General features: G+C 41.1%; 1 protein-coding gene across 2 annotated transcripts in view; it reads left to right on the top strand.

Moving 5' to 3' along the window:
* Positions 1 to 22359, top strand: part of NHS (NHS actin remodeling regulator) — a 275950-nt gene extending 253591 nt beyond the window's left edge. The window contains exons 4-9 of one of the 2 annotated variants that reach the window (XM_018043756.1): positions 5782 to 5844; positions 7863 to 8055; positions 10558 to 10689; positions 12066 to 15032; positions 15566 to 15692; positions 18282 to 22359. In XM_018043756.1, the coding sequence (XP_017899245.1) occupies positions 5782 to 5844; positions 7863 to 8055; positions 10558 to 10689; positions 12066 to 15032; positions 15566 to 15692; positions 18282 to 18891 (4092 nt within the window). In that variant the 3' untranslated portion in view covers positions 18892 to 22359. The remainder of the gene's footprint in view (positions 1 to 5781; positions 5845 to 7862; positions 8056 to 10557; positions 10690 to 12065; positions 15033 to 15565; positions 15693 to 18281) is intronic. The other variant, XM_018043757.1, reaches the window with a different exon arrangement.
* Positions 22360 to 23713: the final 1354 nt, after the last annotated feature.

Here is a 23713-nt window from a genome sequence, read left to right as displayed (position 1 = left end):
CCATAGCCTTCTTTTCCATCCACGAGGAGAATACTTTCCACATATGCTTCAAAATATCATTTTATTGTGCTCTGTACATTTAAATTACTTCATTAATAGGACTCCATTAAACAAAGGGTTGTTGAACTTTGAAATACATGTCATTTTGCATTCCATCACACTGAGAATTTTTGTTCAGTTCTAGCTGAGATCAAAAGGAGAGCAATTCTGTGTGGTTCCACAGGGTCTTTCAGGAAGCCTCTCTGAGGGTGAGAAATGCACCACTGCCATTGCCACTGCCGTTCAAGCTCTGCTCACTAGGAGCAGACCTCATACACAAACTGTCTATCAATCTATCAATGGGATGTGACTCAAAAGTGAATGAGCAGGTACTCTTTTGTATCTGGCTTCTTTCACTCCGCATGCTTTTTGGAGGTCAGTATTATGTGTATCAATAGCATGCTCTTGTTTATTACTGTGTAGTATTCCATGGTATGAATGTAGTACTCCACAACTTGTTTATCCATACTGCTGTTGGTAGTTATTTCTAGTTAGGGGTTTTTGGGGGGCTTTTATGAAAAAACCTATTATACATATCTCTGTGAAAGGCTTTTTCTGGACACTCATATTTTGCACTTCCATATACTTAAAAGAGAGAATTAAAAGGTAGACATGGTCTGCAAATAAACGCTGGAGAGGGTGTTGAAAAAAGGGAACCCACCTACAATGTTGGTGGGAATGTAAATTGCTGCAGCCCACTATAGAGGACAGTATGGAGGTTCCTTACTGACCCATATGATCTACCAATGCCACTCCTGGGCATATATCTGAAAACTCTAATTCCAAAAGATACATGTACCCCATTGTTTATAGCAGCACTATTCACAATAGCCAAGACATGGAATCAACATAAATGTCCATCAACAGATGAATGGATAAAGATATGGTATGCACACACGTGTACACACACAATATGGAATGATGGAATATTACTCAGCCGTCAAAAAGTGAGATGCTGTCATTTGCAGTAACATGGATGGACCCAGAGATTACTACACTAAGTAACTAAATAAGTCAGACAGAGAAAGACAAATGCTATATGATATCATTTATATGTGGAATCTAAAAAACAATACAAATAAACTTATTTACAAAGCAAAAACAAGATTCACAGACATAGAAAACAAACTTATGATTACCAAAGGGGAAATCAGAGGGAGGGATAAATTAGGAGTATGGGATTAACAGATACACACCCTTATATATAAAATAGATTTTAAAAAAAAACAAGGATTTACTGTACAGCACAGAAAACTATATTCAGTATCTTGTGATAACCTATGATATAAAAGAATATGAAAAAGAATGTATTTGTGTATAATGGGATCACTTTGCTATACATCTGAAACTAACACAGTATTGTAAATCCACTATACTTCAACGTTTTAAAAGGAAAAAAAAATTTTTTAAAGGTAGACACTTGTTTAAGTTCAGACACTACTAGTCTCTGAAGTGGCTACACCACTTTCAATTCTCCCCAGCAATTTATGAGAGTTTGAGTTGCTTTACATCTTTGCCAACACTTGGTATTACTAATCTTTTAACTTTTAGCCCCTAGTATATCACTGTGGTTTTCACTTGAATTTTCCTGATGAGAAATGATACTGAGTATATTTGCATATGCACATTGGCCTTTTGTAAAGTGCTTCTCAGGAGAATTGAGGAAGTGGTGGTGCCAATATCAGAGAACAAAAAGAAATGTATGACTTGGAAAAGCAGACATAACAAGGATAAGGCCATTTTTCCCAGGGTGAATATTTGTACATGTGCTTTAAATAGATATTAGTGTGTAGAGTGGTTAAAAGAACTCAATAGGCACCTATTCCTAAATATCTTCCTCTTAGCCTACAAACCACTGTCCAGAATTCTGCTTGAGAGATTTATTTCTTTGGGTTTATCACCAGGAGTTCTCAGCATGGAGATGTGAGCTCATCTGTGGGCTTCTTTCCAGCTTCACAACTGGCCAGGAGTGTGATGTGAAGGCTTTGAGTATGTGAGGTGCTGCATTCAGGCCCGCTGGGGAAGTATGAAGGCCTTGCTTTGCCTGGTAGAGTGTGATTATGAGGGAGAGACCAGGAAAGGGACAGGGAGAGCCTGGGATGGGCCCTAGACTTTGGCTTACCTCATCCTTTTGTTTTCCCCATGGTTGTACACTTTGGTAAAGGTTGGAGTTGAGAAGAAAGGAAAGAGAGCAGCACAGTATGAGTTTAACATGACGTTATTAAACATGCTGGGAGGATAGGAGCCCAGTGTCAGCCAGCAGGAGACTTTGGGAGTCTCAAGGGAATAACAATGCTGTGTAACTGTAGCAGCGAGAGTCATATGTGAAGAAGGTATGCCAGATGCCTTTAAGCCTTTCAGGAAGATCACAGCACTTCCTATTTGTGTACAACACATACACACACTCCAGTGAAGAAAAATCTGAGGCAGACAAGTTCCCCTCTATCTCGCAGACAGGCCATACTCCGTGCAGAAACGCAGACTCAGTCTAAGGACAACAAGCCCCAGGGCAGGATGTGAATAAGATTTCAGATCACCTCAGCTCACCAGGAGCCCAGAGTGGCTTGCAGTGGACAGTTTTGCTGTATTCAAATGTGCCGCAGCATTGATTCTCTAGTAAACATTTCTCGTGTTTAAGACAGCATGATAGTAATAAATCAGCTCTGAAAGTTGACTGCTATAAGTGCCATGTGGTATCGGTTAGATCACAAACCAAAGCCAATTTTTCAAAACATTTCCTGCTGGAATACCCACAACATTTTAACAGATGTCTTTTGGAAAGTTTTGAAGCAAAACAAGCCCCCATCAGCATATAAAATAAAACCGAAAAGAAAGTAAACTGTGGGTAGATTGTTTTATTCTTTTGGCAGTAAGAGAAAGATAGGAGAAAGTCTTGAGATCTTCGGGAAATACTTGTTCATAGCCATGAAAGTGCAGAAATGAACTTTTTCTCACACACACCCCACAAGAGAAATTGGGGTTTTGTAAAACATTCTTTAATTATTCACGAAAAATATTTCTTTGACAGCTGTTGAGTATGATGTCTGCTACTTCTTATTCTGAACACTGGTTACAACTCCAGCTCTTGTTGAAGCAGTTCCACAGGAAGCTAGGGAAAGGGTCTGAGGCTGTAACTGATGGGGCCAGCAGGGACAGAAATGCAGGAAAAGCATCAAAGAAGCATCTTTTGTCAGGGACAAGATGACTGGTGGTGGCTGATTCTAAAATGGTGCAACATGGAGTCTGAGGCCTCTCAAACTTAGTGGGAAAGCCACAGTGGAAGCCTGCAAAAGAAAGGGGGAACACTGTATGAACTACTATACTCGCCATAGAAAAACCTAAGCAGACATAATCCAAATGACTTTAATTCCTTTGACCAAATACCCAAGAAAGAGGAAGGTCTAAAACATTATGCTAAGGCAATTGCTAAGTCATGGCGAGAATAAAACCACAGCCCACGTGAATATTATGAACTTAAATACTCTACATAGACCATCTGCAGGGCCTTGCATGCTTGTGTCTAGGTGTTGGAACCAAAGAACATAATCCTTACACACACAAGCTCAAGAGTACCTAGTTTCAGCCCTTGCAAGCTGGAGGCTGGAGCTACTATCAAAGGAAATCTATTCCGTACACCTGAAAACTAATACAATATTGTAAATACTGCAGTTTAAAAAAAACAGTGGAGAGGCTGATTAGCTGAGAAGGAATCTTCTGTGGAGTATAACCCATGGAAACCTCGATTTAATGATGGTGGCCAGAACTGAACAGTCAGAGCTCTCTCTGGACGTTCCATCCTTAGTCATTCCCAGGTGTCACCTCATGCTTGTTTAATGGGATGGGGGCATTTCTCAAACAGATGAGAAATAAAAATCACTCCTCATCCTTCATTCCCAGAAAAAAATATTCAACAGGAAAGCTGACTAAGGAGATTTAAGACAAACTACCAAAATTACTCTATTACCATTACTATCACTAATGTATTTTCTGCCCTGCTGCTTCCTGCTGTGTAATTTTTTGAAATCCTTTCATGAGCACTTTTGGTTTGGTTTCTTGCAAACAGGTTCGATTTCCATGTAGGTTTTGCATTCAGGTTCCTTTTTTCCTGCTTCCGTGAGTTCTCTATTTTGCACACTCCAGTGTCTTACTTGAGACCTGCACGTCACTACCTATGATTGATTCTTACGATAGAGCCCAGTTAGTCTCTGTCCGCATACACCACATCTTGTCTATGAGGGAGCCATAGACTCCACAAAACTATGTCCTTAAATAAGATCTAGAGCAAAGTTAACTGGGCAGGAGGAGATGGCTTTTGCTTTGCTTGAAAGTTAATGAGCAACCCTGTCAGTTAAAATTTACAAACTTAGAATAGAATTAGACCTGGACTGTTCCTCCCCTCTGAAACATGTCTGCCACAGGCTCAAGAACTAGAACTCCATACACCAATGCTAAGCCTCTGATGAAACCAAGAGTTGTTTGTGGTTTCCTCTATTTTTTTGCCTATTTGCCTTTAGATGGTAAGTACCCTTGGAGTCTGTGGTGTCTGCTTCCTTCTGAGATATTGAACATGACCCTGACTTTATTTGGGTTTCCCATCATTGTTAAGACACAAAGAGCTGGTATCATTTGAATGCACAAATAATTTGTTGAGCTCTTACAAATGAGGAGGCATTTTGCTGGCATCATGTATAACTGAAAGGAAAGTTAAATATGGCACCTGACCTCTAGGAATTAATAACCTTAATAGATGAAAAGACACATCCAGAGATAATTCATGTTACATTAAAGCAATATTGTATGCCAAATGCTATACTAGAGGGCTAATTGAATCCAAATCTAACATGGTTCAGAGTTTAAAAGAGTTTCACTGTCCTTTTCAGTAGATCTTGAAAAGGGGATTCTGGTTACTAGATTGTTCTAACAGTATTGCCTATGTGATTTGTGGGCTCCAGTGCAAAATGAACATACAAGGGCTCATCACTCAAAAACTTAGAATTTCAAGATAGCAACAGCATTAAACCAAGCATGGAGTCCTTCTGAGTGTGGGGTCCTATATGACTGCACAGGTCACATGCCCATGAAACCGGCCCTGTCTTCAAATACAGTCTACGAATATGAGGAAGAGGCAAATTTTGAGGAGTCCAGTAGAGGAAATTATACACAAGATGTTTTCTTCCAAATAGTTCACAGGAAAATAAACTCACTCTAAGAAAATAATTTGGTCTTTCCCAAATTAGCAAGTGGGACTGGGATCGAAAATGTATCAAGTTACAATGTACAAAGATAATTTCACAGCTACTTCATAGCTACAAAGTGAGGATGATAATAATAGGTAATAGTATCTGACAGCTAACATGTAGAACTTATTAAGTGCCATGATTCTTCTAAGCCTATTACATATATTTACTCATTTAACTCTCAAAATGGCCCTGAAAGGCAGATACTATTCTTTTCCTACCTTAAGGATGAGAAAACTGATCTTAGTGCTCCTGGTCACACAGCAAGTCAGAGGTAGAACCAGGATTCGAACTCAGTCTAGCTCCAGAATTTGTGCTCTTAACCACACTATGCTGCTTCTTATAAAACAATGATTCATTCAGAAAGAAGGAAGGAAGGAAAGAAGTTATCCTGGTATATTCATTCATTCATATCATAGATTTGGCTTAACCAGACTATGTGTTGTGTGCATATTTTTAATTTTCTCTCTTTTTTTTTTTTTTTTTTTGCATTTCATGTTCATAGTTTAACAGCACCCGTTCGCCCTCCCCCACTGAATGTTGCCACATGACCCCATGGAGTAGAAAGGTACTGGTTTTGAGAACATTCTGTCACAGCCTATCCCATTCTCTCTATACACTGTCATTTTCTTCTCTCTTTCTTTATGGAAAACTCTGTTGTTTCTAACTAACCAACAGGTATTCCTTTAAATCAGTTTAAAGAGTAGTGTTTTCCTAACTTGAATTAAATAAAATATAAAGCAGACAGTAATGTCATTGGCTGTTCTATCCCTCCCCCTCCCCCAGTTGCATGAAGGCTCTGTTCAAAGCCTCACCTAATGACATTCCTGGACTTTGTAGTTCAGAGAAAAGAAATTTCAACTTGCCCTATATTTATCAGAACTGTAAAGGTTCAGCTTCTTAAATCAAAAGAGAACAGGACAAAAGGATTCTCTGGCAGCCAATTGTCCCTGTCACCGTTAAATACAAAGTGCTTTTGGCTGCCGGTCAGAGACTGTAGTCAGGTCACTATTCCTTCTTTGTTTCCCAGTCCATTGTTATTCAAGGAAGGAATCGCCTACAAAATGTGGCCTCTGGTGTGTGTGTGGTGGGGGGGTGTCTCTCCAGCTCCTGCTCTCTCCCCCTCTCTGTCTCTCTTTCTGCACGCACCAAACTTTTTTTTTTCCTCTTTGGAAGTTACCTAGGAAACAAAGTCTTTTGTGCTCCAACTTTATTTGAGCTATTCGCTTCGCTGGGAATCTGCACAAAAGCTGAAGAGAGAAAGAAGGTTGCAATGTTTTGCTAACAAACGTTCATGGCGAACACATTTTTCTCGAGGGGGTAATCATATCCTGTTGGGTGTGTTGGGGGGCTTTGCAGATACCTCTGACAAGGTAAGCAAATGCTGGGGGTTAATTTAAAACAAGTGGCTCTGGAATCTTCTCTTTAAGGGGACTTGAGGACAGTTCACTTGACAATATGTGAAATCCTCTGAGTCAACAGGGTGTGATGCTTCCAAATGTGAGGATGAGAATTTATTGAATGATCCTGATTTTTAGCACACAGTATTATTAAAACATAACTGGAATAAGAGGGGGAAATGCTTATTTTATATAGCCACCTTCCTGCCAATTGTGGAAAGAAAGAAAACTAGGTTCAGTAGTGAAAAGTCTTTTAATAATCTGGTTTAGTAGCCCAACCCTGAAATCTAACTTGGGATGGAGCCTTTTTAAAAATCTGGGCTAGGAGCCCAACCCTGAAATAAAAGTTAGACAATATTAATATCAATCAAAGGTTTAGATGGAGAATTTTCAAACATCACATGGAAGTCAAGGTCTTTAAATACACAGCTGGAAGAAAAGCTTCGCATACAAAGTTGAAGGAAAATAAATGAAGACTGGTTTACTCTTCCGAATCTAAAGAAGAAACCCACTTGAGTCTTTCCCTCCAATAACAGAATTTGTATTTTCCACTATCGATGGTGGGAGAAAGTTCTTCACTTTTGTTTTTCCATGTGTATAGAGCTGGAAAACTGCATTTTAAAATGTCATTCACAAATGCTATCATCCTGCAGTAAAATTAACTCCTCGTATTTGAATCTGGCCTCTCAGATTAGGTCAGCTCGTCCTTCTGGTGATGTGTTCTGGAATGTCTCCTGATGCCAGGCTTTCTGGCTACATTTCCAAACCTTTTCAAGGGCATCTAAATCATCTCCTGTCTGTAATCCTAGTCACCTAGAGCTTTCCAGAGTTTGAGTAAGAATTTATGGGGAGACAGATATCCAGAAAGTGAATCTACCTCTTAGCAGGTTAGAGACTCACATCTTTCTTCAGTTTCAAGTTTGGGGATTTCTGGCTACCTGGTCTCTCCTCTTAATTCCCTTTGACCTGAAAAGCATGTTTAGCCGATTCTTTTTCCCTTTGTGTTGCTTGACTGTTGAAATTATAACTTTCAATTAGTTGTGCTTACTAACTATGCCTAGGAATTCTTCGTTTGACCTGAAAGCTTATTTCTGACCTCATTTTTCTTAACTAAACTCTGAAATTCCTTATATGTGTGTCTGTGTATAAACTCTGAGAGCTGAGTCTGAATGTACTTTGTTTGCAGTCCCATCCCCCAGAGGATGAAGATACAGATGTCATGTTAGGGCAAAGGCCGAAAAACCCAGTACACAATATCCCCTCCACACTGGACAAGCAGACCAACTGGAGCAAAGCGCTGCCTCTCCCGACGCCAGAGGAAAAGATGAAACAAGATGCCCAAGTGATTTCTTCCTGCATTATTCCCATCAACGTCACTGGTATTGCTCTGTTCGTTTCCTTTGGGGCAGTCGAGTCAGAACATTCAGTGTATTAAATATGGTCAAAGCCTGTGCTGGTGGGAGTACCAGTTAAGAATACCACTTTGTAAACAAATAATACCTTTTTCATCAGGATGCAACCCAGAAGATGTTCAATATGCTTTTGTCAGGTTTTGAACTTCAATTTGCATATGTTCTGCTGGGCTGCTTGTTATGTAAATGATGGACAGTTTCTTTCTGGGGGAAAAAAAAAAGTCACCAAATAGCTCTCTGGCCAGAGCTTTCTGAAATAATGGAGAAAGTGGCAGTGATTAATCATATGGTAATGATGCGGGGCACTACCAGAGAGAAAGCAGGAAGCCCCAGGTTTCTAAAACTACAAGTAATGATCCTATAGATCAACTATAAACTCTTACTTTCATGCTTCCTTGGATGGAGGTAGGCTTGTTTAAAAGATCATTTAGACTTCTGCACTGCTTTTAGTGATTTTTGACCTAAAAATACATGGATTCACAGATGAAGGCTGAATTCTACTCTAAACCCAGCAAGCCTGTCTTCTGTTCGCCCTCCGCTTTCCTCCTCCTGTGCACTGACAGTTAGGATATTAGTCTAAGTCAAAGGCAAGCCTGTGTGGACTTTTCTTGGAAAGTTTATTGGCAGCAATTGAAAAATTCAGAATTGGTGATTTTCCAATGTGGTAACCTTAGCTGTAAGCAAAATGTTGCTGTAAAACAGTCTCACTTTCAAAGATGGATATTAAATGATCTATCCATTGGGGTTTCTTTAAGCATCTCTAATAGTTAAATTCTAACTTGCATTGAAAAGCTCAAAATGGCCATTTTATGACTGACTTCCATCCTGGTAACATGTAATAACTGAAGATTGTATGTTGTTCAGGATGCATTTTGGACATGGCCATTACTAACCTCACTCAAATTTCTCTCATATAAAGTGGGGAGCAAATGATGACCAAGTATCAGGGTGGATACTGTTTTCTTCCTGACAAGTAGGAGTTCTAGTTGATTGGCTGATTGTGAGCTGGGAGTTAATTTTCCTGATGACCTATTCAACTTGTAGGATAAATTATCCTAGAGATGTACACTTTGTCTGATCTCCATAATCTAAATGAGATGGCTGTCAAAATGGATCATTTTGGCATCCTCTTAAACTAACTTTCAGTTCTGGAAACATCTGATTATTAGCAGCACCTGCTTTCTTCATGGCACTGTAAGTAAAATTTTGTTTTCAAATTTAGTCCTTTGATTATAGGTCTTGTGATTCAGGAAAATGAAAGATCTTTCCTTCTGCTTTATTTCAGGAACTCTCAGGCTCAAGCCTAGATTATATGTTGATTTTAAGAACTTTAATGAGAAAGTTGTCAATTATGTCCATATGACACAAAATATCTATGTCTGTAATGTAATTATTATGATTAGAAGGAAGGATTTTAATCTCTGGTTGGAACTAAAAAAGGAAATTTTCATTAGTATGAATTCTCTGATAGCATTTGAAATTATTCATCATATGATATCTCATTCAGATTTTTCAACATGAGTTCTAGAAACTGCTATTACTGTGAAGCTAAGCAGAACTCAAACCATTTCATTACATAACCGAACAAAGGTTTGACAGACCATCCTGCCCCATGTTTAACAATCAGGATACATGATGAGGCAACCAGATTCCAAAGCACTTTTGGCTTATGGCAGTTCAAGTTCCTCACCTCCTGCCTCATTCTAGTTTTGAAAGGGCTGCATTAGTGTGTCAACAGACCATGGAAAGAGAAACTAACGAGAATCATGGTTTGCTGCCTGTATTTACAAAAGAAAACAGACACGTGTAAAGACTGGGAATTCCAGCTTTACTGACAGTTAGTACAGAAGGTAGGTCCACTTAAGGGAAGAACTGGGGACTGCCTTGTATGTTTTATTGATGAGACACTGTTGCTAAACCAAAAGGTGTCCAATTTAGGTAGCAGAAGAAATAGGCAGTTACATGATGATTTTAAAAACACATCTCTAGGTTGTTGTTTTCCTCACAGGTGGTGGTAGTGGTGTGTGTGTATATGTGAGAGAGAGAGAGACAGACAGAGACAGAGAGACAGGTGGTGTATTTGTCTGTCTGTGCTATGCAAAGATATCCACTTCAGAAAGCCCACAAAGAGACCAGTAAGTAGTAGTAACTAAAGGTTGTAGAAGTCCTTAAGGAGCCATTCTGTGTGAGAGTGATTCTTTGATGTTATTTTTCTCTCCTCTCTCTTTTGATTTTCCTTCTTGGCTTGTTACTTTTGGCAGTACAAGCTATTGTGGCGAGCTGCATTTAGAAGTAAAGCTTAATGAACTACAGCATAATTTAAATAAGAGCTGAATAGGGCGCCCTTATATTTGTTTACAGGCTTAATCCAAACTCTTCCTTCCAATCAATACATATCATTGTGTTTCAAGCAAATGAAAATTTGTTTGTCATTCCTAAAGGCTAATGAGACCTATTTGTGGGTTGCAGGAGTCGGTTTTGACAGAGAGGCTAGTATACGCTGCTCTCTTGTTCATTCACAATCTGTGCTACAGCGGAGACGAAAACTGAGGAGGAGGAAAACCATTTCGGGTATCCCCAGAAGAGTCCAACAAGAAATAGGTGTGGTATAAAACTGTTAATGGTTAACATTCTGTCAGGTGCCAATTATATGGACACAATGGAAGCCGGCCTTTAACCAGCTTCCTTAAAAACATCAACTATTATTGTAACTCATAGAGGTTTTAAAATGATGTGTACTTGTTTTGTGTTCAGTAAGCCAGGTAGTATTACTTTTAAAATTTGCATTCTTGACTGTGAAAGCTTGATTTTATGGATTTACTTATATATGCATTGGAAAAGACCCTGATGCTGGGAGGGATTGGGGGCAGGAGGAGAAGGGGATGACAAAGGATGAGATGGCTGGATGGCATCACCAACTTGATGCACATGAGTTTGGGTGGACTCTGGGAGTTGTTGATGGACAGGGAGGCCTGGCATGCTGCGATTCATGGGGTTGCAAAGAGTCGGACACGACTGAGCGACTGAACTGAACTGAACTGGGGTGGTGCTAGTGGTAAAGAACCCACCTGCCAATGCAGGGGACATAAGAGATGCGGGTTTGATCCTGGGTCAGGAAGATCCCCTGGAGGAGGGCATGGCAACCCACTCCAGTATTCTTGCCTGGAGAATCCCATGGACAGAGGAGCCTGGTGGGCTACAGTCCATGGGGTCACAAAGAGTCAGATGCAACTGAAGCGAATTAGCATGCACATTCAGATTTTATGGCTGAAATAGAGTATTTTGATAACGTAAAAATATCCTGAAGGTAGAAATTAAGCAAAACAAGATTCAGTGAAAGACTCTTTTAGAAAAGTATAGATTTGTCTGAAGAGAGATATACTGTATGACATTAATTATTTTAAAAGGTAAATTTTAAGCATATTCAAATATTGAATATTGATAACATGATACCCTTGGTTATAGTTTTTCTGTTTTTTTCTTCAATGTATTTAAGATATCTCTTCCTATAATTTTAATAGTTACTATGATAGTATCTCTTGTATATAAGATTATATCATAATGAATTCTATGATTTTTATTTCATTATGCTTATATCAAGAAATAAAATTATATAGTGGCCAAAAAAACAAGACGTATTTTACTTAAAAAATATTAGACCTACTGGGGTAAAGTAATTTGATTGTGAAGGGAGAGGATTCATAAGAGATCTAAATACTTATCTTCTCTTAGTGTATATACATATATACATACAGTGTGTATTTGTGTGTGTATATATAGAGAGAGAATCAGAGAGGCAAAGGGACAGAGAGAGACTGCCCAAAGCATTGTAACTTTCTCCTCATTTTATACACTGATTTTTTTTCCTGTAAGAAAAACTTCAACATGTTAGCATCCAGACTTGTGGACAGCTCTCAGAATGTCTGTTCATCTGCTGATGTATGAAGTATCTCACTGTGCCTTTCCATGTGCCCTAGATTCTGATGAATCGCCCGTGGCCAGGGAAAGGAATGTGATTGTGCACACAAATCCAGACCCTTCCAACACTGTCAACAGGCGGTCTGGAACCAGGGACTCGGAGTGTCAGACTGAGGATATTCTGATTGCTGCTCCATCCAGAAGAAGAATCAGAGCTCAAAGAGGTCAAAGCATTGCAGCTTCCCTTTCTCATTCTGCTGGCAACATTTCTACACTGGCAGACAAAGGTGACACGGTGTTTACTACTGCAGTGAGCAGCCGCACGAGATCTCGGAGCCTTCCCAGGGAGGGCAACAGAGCGGGGGATGCTGAGCCCAAAGTTGGTGCTAAACCCTCAGCATATGAAGAGGGGGAGCCTTTCGTGGGAGACCAAGAAAGAACCCTCACCGATCGCAGTGAGGCCCCCAGCAGCCCCAGTGCACAGGAGCACCAGCCTGCTTTGAGCCTGGCCTGTTCCCAACATCTTCACAGCCCCCAGCACAAGTTAAATGAGAGAGGGAGGTCACGTCTGTCCCGGATGGCTGCCGACTCTGGCAGCTGCGACATCTCCTCCAACTCGGACACCTTTGGGAGCCCCATCCACTGCATTTCCACAGCTGGCGTCCTCCTCAGCAGCCACATGGACCAGAAAGATGACCACCAGTCATCCAGTGGCAACTGGAGTGGGAGCAGCTCCACATGCCCCTCACAGACCTCAGAGACGATCCCTCCTGCAGCGTCGCCTCCCCTCACTGGCTCTTCACACTGTGACTCGGAGTTGTCACTCAACACGGCCCCTCATGCTAATGAGGACACCAGTGTCTTCGTGACAGAGCAGTACAATGACCAACTAGAGAAAGTGAGAGGCCACCGGACAAACTCCTTTACCTCCACGGTGGCAGACCTGTTGGACGACCCCAACAATAGCAACACGAGCGACAGCGAGTGGAATTACCTACACCATCATCACGATGCCTCCTGCCGCCAGGATTTTAGTCCTGAGCGTCCCAAGGCAGACAGCCTGGGCTGCCCAAGCTTCACGAGCATGGCCACTTATGACAGCTTTCTGGAAAAGTCTCCATCGGACAAAGCTGACACCAGCTCTCACTTTTCAGTGGACACAGAAGGATACTACACTTCCATGCACTTTGACTGTGGTCTCAAAGGCAGTAAGAATTATGTCTGTCACTATGCAGCCCTGGGCCCAGAGAATGGCCAGGGTGTTGGGGTTCCTCCTGCACTTTCAGACTGTGCCTGGCAGGACTACTTAGACCACAGGAGGCAGGGGAGACCAAGCATCTCTTTCAGGAAACCAAAGGCAAAGCCAACTCCACCTAAACGTAGCTCATCATTGAGGAAGTCTGACGGAAATGCAGACACTTCTGAGAAGAAAGAACCAAAGACAAGCAGTGGCCAGCTCCTGCCTCACAGTTCCAGGGAAATGAAGCTGCCTCTCGATTTCTCCAACACACCTTCTCGAATGGAAAATGCCAATCTTCCCACCAAGCCAGAACCTTCGTGGATGAACCAGAATGAACATGGTATTAAGGAACCTCAGTTAGACACTCCAGATGTTCCACCATTCAAAGATGAAGGTGCTGAATCAACTCACTATGCAGACCTCTGGCTTCTAAATGACTTGAAAACAAATGACCCTTACAGATCTTTATCGAATTCAAGCACTGCTACAGGTACCACCGTTATCGAATGCATTAAATCTCCAGAGAGTTCTGAATCCCAAACATCCCAGTCAGAATCTAGAGCCACCACCCCCTCCCTTCCTTCTGTCGACAATGAGTTTAAACTGGCTTCACCAGAAAAGCTGGCTGGCCTAGCATCTCCATCAAGCGGCTACTCCAGCCAGTCTGAAACGCCAACATCCTCTTTCCCTACTGCTTTCTTTTCTGGCCCATTGTCTCCTGGAGGCAGCAAAAGAAAGCCGAAAGTCCCGGAAAGGAAATCTTCCCTTCAGCAACCCTCTTTAAAAGATGGCGCTCTGTCACTAAGTAAAGATCTGGAACTTCCAATTATACCTCCTACCCATCTTGACCTAAGTGCTCTTCATAATGTCTTGAACAAACCATTCCACCACCGCCACCCACTACATGTCTTCAGTCATAATAAGCAGAACACAGTAGGAGAAACTCTGAGGTCCAATCCTCCACCGTCTCTTGCAATTACACCCACGGTCCTGAAATCAGTTAGCCTTAGGTCCATCAGTAAATCTGAAGAAGTTAAGCAAAAAGAAGGCAACAACACAGATCTCCCCTACCTGGAGGAAAGCACTCTCACCACAGGTAAGATTAGGCCACACGTGATTAAGAAATCATTACCATGTCAGTACGCCACTGAAGACACCATCCTGTCCTTTTTAGACTCCTCTGCAGTTGAGATGGGACCAGATAAACTACAGTTAGAAAAAAAACATACTTTTGATGTGAAGCATCATTGTGATCCAGAAACAGTAACCTCAGCTGGTAGCAATCTTCTAGATTCAAGTGTCACAAGAGACCAAACGCATATGGAGAGTGAGCCTGTTTCAGAAAACAAACCAAGTAAAAGTTGTGACTTTCTCATGGAAGGCTTTCAGAGGGTCTCTGTTGCTCGCCCAAATGATTCAGATGGTAAGACACTGCAATATGGAGCTGGTCCGGATGGAGCCCTAGCGCAGGTCCAGAAGTTGTCTTTTGTAGATCGTGAGGAAGCTGCACCCCCAGAGTCTGTGGATGTGCTCACACCTCAGTCAGACTCTCCAACTCGAGTCACAGACATAGGCTATCAACTTAAGCCTCAACTTGGGATGAGCCACCACCATGACAAAGTGCCTGGGAATATCAGCTCTGAAGCAGAGATATCAACTATAAACCCATGCCCTGAAAAGTGTTCTGAGCAGGAAAATATTGCTTCAGGGATTTCAGCCAAAAGTGCCTCTGATAACAGCAGAGCAGAGGAGACCCAAGGAAGTGTGGATGAGGTTTCACTGAAAGGTCAGTTGTTGACACCTTTGTCACAATGGAAAGGTGTCTCTTGGCACTTCCTGAAGTGTTCTTTCTTCCCTTCCCCATAATACAGTACAGCCCTGGGTATTGCTTTCCCTCCTCCTTTTTTTTAAAATATAAATTTATTTATTTTAATTGGAGGCTAATTACTTTACAATATTGCATTGGTTTGTAGCAATACTCATATCAGATAAAATAGACTTTAAAACAAAGGCTGTGAAAAGAGACAAAGAAGGACACTACATAATGATCAAAGGATCAATCCAAGAAGAAGAGATAACAATTATAAATATATATGCACCCAACATAGGAGCACCACAATATGTAAGACAAATCCCTCCTCCTTTTTAACTTACTAAAACAATTACAATCAAAGCTTTTGTTACAGAGGGACTAAGTGATAGCTCTTTCATTGTAAAAATGGCAGCCAGGTAACTGCTGTTTATTGTTCCCCGAGTGAGTGAAGCCCAGCAATGTGCCAGGTGACTTCTTCCTAAAGATGCTTTTGTTCTTAATTTAAGAATCGTCACCCAGTGATGACTCTGTGATTTCACCATTAAGTGAAGACTCTCAGGCTGAAGCAGAAAGTGTGTTCGTGTCTCCCAACAAACCTCGAACAACTGAGGATTTGTTTGCAGTTATTCACAGGTGAGGCAACGACACCAAAGGTTTCACTTCTGATGATGCTGCTCATCAAATGCAAATATGGAAAAGCCTTGGGTACTAGTAATACATTCCTCAAAAAACACAAGGAAAAAATTATTTTTCCAAATCAAATTGATAGACTTATCATTCAAGTTGAGAAATATGTGGCTTTATACATAGTGAGGTAGACTTCAGTTGAGAGACTTTCCTAAGAACTGCTGAGGGAAGCTGTTTTTCCTCCCAGAGGAAAGACATTCTGGAACAAGTTTTTATTTGAAAGCAATTTGTGGTCAAGTAACTTAAGAGTGAAGACTCAAACTCTAGTGTAATCTCTGACTTCTAAATAATTCCTTAACCTAAAAAACATGCTCAAAGCTATAACCCTACACTAGCAGAGATAAGTTGACTCACTACATACAGCCCCAGATTTAAAACAAGACAGTGTAGAAACCTGCCCATTTCACAGTCCACAACAACTAATCACTACTCTCTTTTCCCCCTCTCTTCCTAAAACTTAACATTTCTTGAATAACACTGGCCTTCTCTAGATTCAATGCTCCATCCCAGGCTCCTCCATCTCGGTGTTCTTGCCTGGAGAATCCTAGGGACGGAGGAGCCTGCTGGGCTGCCATCAATGGGGTCGCAGAGTCAGACATGACTGAAGCGACTTGGCAGCGGCGGCAGCAGCAGCAGCAGCAGCAGCAGCAGCATCCCATGAATAGGGGATGTCCTCTGGGCTGCTTCCATGCTGATCATTCACATTCTCTCATCAGTCCCTGCATCCTTGTGATCAGGGCCCCTATTTGCAAGAACACTCCTTAAAAGCTGTGACCAAAGAACAGAGTAGGAACTAGCCCTTGGCAACTGAGCCTGTATCAGACTGAGCTGTCCAGAGCATGCCTACTCCTTTCACAGCTGCGACTGCCTACTTCACTAGGTCTCAGTGACCTAGACGTGGCTCCCAAGGGACAAAATTTGGGGACTGTCTTGTCTTCCTCATGGAGTTATATTGTGAAGCAAGTTCTTCTCAAGTAGCTTACCACTGTTTTTTTTCCCCAGGATCATACCTCCTAGGGGAACTCGTGTTTTCTCTTCATGTGGTTCTCTCATAAAGAAGGAGCACTGCTCACAAGCAAAGTCTGTGTAGACCTTAGCAGGCTCATCTTTCTATTCGGAGAATGAAGAATCTTTATTTTTCTTTGTCCCCAACTATATTCCCCTCACCTGCTTTTATCCCTAACCTTAGGACAAGTTATTAAATGCTGTGTGAGTTAAAGAACCAATGCTAGTGTCTAGAAGAGTGGACAGAAAATAAGGAGTAGAGTCAGAAAGACATTGACTTGAAACCCAATGTTGCCACTTCCTATCCAGTCTTGAGTCACTTAAAACATGTGTACCTATTCCCTTGCTGTAAATAGGGTACCTATAGCTCATGTGTTCAGTTCTGATGATACAGTATCATGTCATTGGCTAGAATATGATAGATACTAAAAGCAAACATTAATTTGAAATCCCTACCTTATTGGAGTGCCAGACACTGGCATACACAAGATAGTAACCATAGAGCTTCCAATGAATGAAAATCAGGCTGCTCTCCAGTTGCAAAGCTGACATTTTCTCTAACCTACAGGTTTTTAGGTTGGTGAGAAAGCAAGTCGCCAATACGTAGCAATGAACTGAAGTCATGCTGACTCATGATTAAGTTCACTAAATTTATGCCTGTTTATTTTAGCTAAAGAAATCACACAATGATGGATGGGTGCCTAGGTTTGGTAGACTTAACAGAGTTTGGCAATCTTAGATTTACATTTAGGCAGCATTTATTTATGTGTAGCACAGTGACAAGAAACATTTTCTTTTCTTGAGAGCTTATAGTGTACAGAGCTTTAAGAGCTCCAGAGGTGGCCTAGATACTGATTAATAGAGCGTTGACATTCCTAGGTAGCTATGGAAAATGGTATTTGCAGCCAAAATAGATTGACTTCTTTAAGGAGTCATGGAAGAAATATCTTTATATGGAGGAATTTTAAAAGTAGACAGAATAGTATAATGCACCCACCCCTCCCCCCCCCACCTGAACACACACACAGACATGTCTATCACCCAAGCCTATCAACCATCAGTCTGTAGCTAGTCCTGTCCCATCCATACCTCCATCCACTTTGCTCTCCCAGTAATCACGGGAAGCCAGTCCCAGACATCAGAGTATTTCATCTCTAATACAGAGACAGGCTGAATGAAGGGGACAGTCCTTCACCATCTACATGCTAACCAGAACTCAGCAGTAGTTTTTAATACTTTTGTGAAACATGCCAGTAAGTCCTCCTCTAAAACCTCTAGCCTCCACATGAGTCATTATTTGAAATGGTCCCTTCCATAAACCTAATTCCTGTCCACTTGTTACTGGAGAATTTCCCATAGGCTACAAGTACAAGGGTTAGGTCTTACTCCTCACGTCCGCGGCCCTAATGCTTAGTATCCCAGCAGACAGGGGGCACCGAACTGCTCTTTAAGGGGATGCAAAAATGTGACTTAACACTTTTAGTTTCCTCCAAATGTATTGTGGACTGAGATTTTTCCCCTTCTTAAAAGGTCCAAGAGGAAAGTACTTGGAAGAAAAGATTCTGGGGACATGTCTGTCCGCAGTAAGTCGAGAGCTTCCCTGGGCAGCAGTAGCAGCAACAGTGCCGGTTCTGTCACCTCGCCCAACAGCAATGTGACCACCCCAAACAGCCAGAGGTCTCCTGGCCTCATCTACCGAAATGCCAAAAAGTCCAACACATCCAATGAAGAGTTTAAGCTATTACTCCTGAAGAAAGGCAGTCGCTCTGATTCCAGTTACCGTATGTCTGCTACTGAGATCCTGAAGAGTCCCATCCTGCCCAAACCTCCTGGGGACCTCACCGCAGAGTCCCCCCAAAGCCCCCATGAGGCCCATCAGGGGTCACCGGGAACTGAAGCACTATCTCCCCTCTCTCCGTGCTCCCCGCGGGTTAACGCAGAAGGGTTTTCCTCGAAGAATTTTGTCACCTCAGCATCGGCCAGGGTTGGACGTTCCCGGGCTCCTCCTGCAGCCAGCAGCAGCCGCTACAGCGTCCGCTGCAGGCTGTACAATGCGCCCATGCAGGCAATCTCCGAGGGTGAGACCGAAAACTCTGATGGGAGCCCACACGACGACCGATCCTCCCAGAGCTCCACGTAGGCGACCCTGCCAGGCTGGCTATCCAAGGCCAAAACCTTACTCATATGAGGATGGAGGAACAAAACGGAAGACGTGGGTTAAGTCAGCATGTGGTGCGGTCCCATCACGTTTACCAACGAGTTCCTAAATATTTGCTGGGGAAATGGAAGGTGGTTCGGTCTTTCTTATGTTTTTCAGTAGCTGCACTGTCTTTCATATTTTTCTTTAGCATAGTTTGATTTACCCAGTCTCATTCCTTTTGATAATAGAGAATTTTAAAATGTGTGCTTTTCACAAAACCTAGAAAAATTCTTTCCCAGAGCTGCCTATTCAGAAAACAAAGCCCTCACTGTCATAATTCATATGAAGATGAAATTACTCTGGAGGTTTGGTATATTTTTACATTCAAATGGACTAAAGCAAATTTAGAAGAACTACACACATGTAAATACCATATTTTTGATAAAAATGTGTAAATAGATTTATTGACGACGAGTGGACATGTGGCCAATTATTTACCACACATCAACTGTTTATAGAACACAACAAATACAGTGTAATAATTGTATTCTGTGAATACCATTTTCATATCAAAGACCATATTTAAATGTCCACCGATACGATTTCTGAGTGATAAACCTCAAATATGACTTTTAAACTGGTGAAATAAAGGAAATCTTGAGGTCATATAGTGAAATGTGATTAATTTAAAACAATGAATTCAGACTTAACCATTTTTGTGACAAATTGCAGCACCACACAAACTACTGGTAACACATGGCTGATGGCCACGTGGTAATCTGAACAGAATTAAAAGCATGCTTTTGATTTAAAAAACAAAATTAGAGAAATCATCATTTTCAATACAAAGCCCTGAACAACAGCACTTGACAGTGTCCTTTTAACTTCAGTTTTTCAATGGATTGCTTTAAACAGAATGAGTAGGGAAAACAGTAGTTAATTTTAGGTTACATTTTATATTATACTACTGGGGACATAAATAGTCATAATCTGATGACTATTATCTTTAAACTCCTTCAACAGTTTAGCAATTAGCTCCAGGCTCTTTAATGAACAAAAATAAAACATAAGCATGCCACAGAGCTGTGGATTTATCAGTAAGTACCTGCAATGAGTTTTCAGTGACGCTTTCTCTCTGTGCTGACGAGATTCATGCTACCTAAAAATTAACAGAAATGACACTGTGAACAACGTAGTTGGGAAATAGGTATGTGTATATGCATTATTTATATTCACTGTTAAATGGGATTGGGGAGCATCTCTGGTTCACAATGCTACATACAACTGAGTTTTTGTCTGATTTTACTCTATCTGCTTGATGACAAAAGGGGAGGGTGGTGGGTGGGACAAGAAATGTCAGGGCAAGTGCTCTGACAAAATGAAGGCAGGGAAACAAGCTGAATTACTTGAAATTACTTGAATTTTCTTGTCTTAAAACTGAAAACAAATGTAGTTACAAGTTGAAATCTGCCAATGGGTTATACACCTGTGATTTTAACATGAACTGATACTAATGTTTGAGATGATATGTCAGAAACATAAGCAGCTATGAACTTGGAATATGTTTTGAATGAGAGAAGGTAGAAAGTAGAGAACTAAGAAGGAATATGGCCTATAAAAGAATAGAATGTGATTAGAATGATAGAACACACCAGAGTTACCAAGAAATTGATAAGCAGCTGGTTTTAAGCTTATGCAAGTGGTATTTGGGAAAGTAGGATGTGTGAAAGGGGTTTGTGGTTTTGGTTTAATTCATGCAATATGAAGGAGAAAGCCTGGTCTAAGAAGATGCTGTCTTTCAATAGAAACACTTTATAAGACATTACAGAGTGAGAATTACAGGATCTGATTGCTGTTGGGTTTCTGTTTGTTTCTTTGGGGGAAAAAAATCCAGTTTATTCTATTTGTTTTTTTGCTATCAAAATGTGTTTCTTAATTTCTTGTCATCCTTGTATGTAAAAGGGGTGCTGGGGTGGTGGGGTAGAGGAGGGAGAATGTGTGTGCGTGTGTGTGTGTGTGTGTGTATGCTTGTGCAGGGATAGATAAGCTACCTGGTAAAGGATACATTTGAACATTTATAAAGTGTTATACTTTTTATTAAAAGAAAAATGTTTGGGGGTTTGGAAAAAATGGACCATCATTTCTCATTGGAACCCATTAGTTAAGAAAACCAGCATGGTTTAACACCACATGGGAACATGAATAACTTTTTTCTCATGCTTTGAAAAGTACACTTGGCAAACTTTTAAAAATAAGGTTTTTAGACAAATGTGATAAGAAGTCATTTCCAGTCACAATAGGTGATCTTTTGTAATTTTCATAAAAGCAGTTCGTTTGCAGTATGGCTTTTGTGTAATTAGGGGTTTTTTAGTGTAAAGAAAGGTATGTGGGCTTTAAAAGTGATTCTAAATCTTGAACAGAAAACACAAATTGGCTTTAACAAATATGTCACCTTATTATTGATATTAATTTAAGTAATGGTACCATATATATTTTAAAATACATATTGACTTGAATTGTGAGGCAATAAGATAGCATCTATATGTAATGATCACAGAACTAACCCTTAGAATATAGTTTTACTTATTTTGTTTACTCTAAAAATCTATAGCAGAGTTTCTCTATTTTATATTTCATAGATTAAAAAAAAAACCCAGATAAAGATGGATTTAAAATTCACTGTGCAAAAGAGTATTGAGTAACAAACTGAGTTTTAAAAAAAGCAAGAAATTCCTTTGTAATTTGGAATAGTCTACATGGCTTTATCACATAGCATATAAGAGCAAGATTTAGAGGGCTGTCTTCAACATCACTGCCGTCTTGAAGCAGGGTACACACATTAGGTATTGTGAGGAACATCAACCCAAACTTTTCTTCTGTTGTTTGCACTGATGCTATTTTTTTCTTCTTTTATGTTATACAACATGTCCGTGTTGTGTGGGGGAGATATTTTTTCCTTATTTTTTGATTATTTTTCTTTTTTTTTTTTTGGCTAAGTAGAGGACATGGACTAGTAGCAAACAAAAACATGCTGTTTGCTCTTGCCAAAGTTCAGTGAGAGAGTACATATGCTGCAGTGGTGGCAGACTTAGAGAATTAGATCATGACAAAGATTTACAACTATGAGGAAGGTTAGAGTGTAACTCTTTTGGTACTAGAACCAGTTCATGCTGGCCGAAAGACAATGGTTTATGGACTTGCCTCCATTTTGTATTTTTGTAATATTTGTAAATACGGACTTTTTAAATTGTTGCAAAAATGGTTTCTTTTGTAAGATGTTTTCAACGTTTACATTCAATTCAAGCCTTTGTATATTTTAGAGCTGTGCAACACTTTAAGTCTTGTATTTATTTTTAGTAAAAATGGTGACAATTTCATTGTGAACCCCTCTCAAAAAAATGTACCAGAAAAGTTTGATTACCTAGAAAGTGTGTATAGAAACTGCAAATAAACGTGACTGCAATTAAACAACTGGCTTCCCTCTTCATTGTTATGTAATTGCACGCCTGGGGTTTTACAAACAGCAAGTGTTTCATAGGGGACCTGGACCTAAGCAAGGGGAACTGCTATGGTAAAAGTATGAGCAAAATGATAATGGTAATAATAAACACTGTCTCTGTAGAGGGCTCTAATTTTGCTTTGTATTTGAGAGGAGAGAGAATACATTTCCAACATCCAGTATACTTTCCTTATACCTCTCCAGGCCAGGAAATTACTTATGGCTTTTCTTTAAAGTAACCTGGTTGGTTTCTGATAATTACTGACTATGATGAGAAACCTTGACACACCACTAAGTAATGTCACGAACCCTTTATCACACAAATTTTTGTGCCAGATACTGTTCCAAGTGCTTTGCTTACTCTAACTCAAGAATACCCGCCCCCGCCATGCTGTGCCCGTTTAACCAGAGAGGGAAACTGAAGCACAGAGCCATTATTTACCTGAGTTGCCCAAAGCCATAGAGCGCTTAAATGTTGGGGCTAGGGTACAAACCCAGCAAATCTGGCTCCAAGGTCTGTTTTACCTTGCCTCGTGGAGAGATAACTTTTTGAAATAACTTTCCCCATATGAAGAAGGGGACGACAGAGGATGAGACGGTTGGATGGCATCAACGACGCTATGGACATGAGTTTGAGTAGACTCAGGGAGTTGGTGATGGACAAGGAAGCCTGGTGTGCTGTAGTCCACGGGGTGGCAAAGAGTCGGACACGACTGAGTGACTGAACTGAATTCCCCATTTGTACCAAACCGCAATTCCCAAAGCCTCCGCTCCCTCCCGCTTCAAATTTCAGCACTGACACGTACACCTAGGATTGAGTCAAAGTCAACGCCTGTGGTGTGTCACAGAGGGACTGAGAGGGAGGGGGCAGAGGGGGGAATTATATATATATTTTAAAAGCTTCAAAGAACTAGCCAACAGGTGGTGAAGCGGCACACTAAGCTTCAAACCCACACCGTCGCAGGAAGTAGCCCGTGCAGGCACCTTAGGGCAGCTGCCAAAAGCCCTCTAAGCTTTAGAGGCTCGTGTTTTCAGTCAAGCACGGTTCGGATCCCACCAGCCTCCACAAACAAACCGGAGGTCCAGTGGGGCTGCACTGTGGGAAGCAAAGCCTTGCCATTGGCCATCTCTCTAATAGCGCCCATCCTCTCTGTGACAGCTCAGGGGTCCCCTGGATTGGGTGGTTGACAGCCACCCTGGATTGGGAGGCGTGTCTTGTGGCGGCTGCTGATTGGTCAGCGGTGTGCATGGGGGTGGGGTGTTGGCAACTGGCGTGTCACGTGGACGAGCCCTATTTCCGGTGCGAGGACCGTTTACTCCACC

Source organism: Capra hircus (genome assembly GCF_001704415.2).
Source record: "Capra hircus breed San Clemente chromosome X unlocalized genomic scaffold, ASM170441v1, whole genome shotgun sequence".
Taxonomy (NCBI): domain Eukaryota; kingdom Metazoa; phylum Chordata; class Mammalia; order Artiodactyla; family Bovidae; genus Capra; species Capra hircus.
This window is presented reverse-complemented; position numbering and strand designations above follow the sequence as displayed.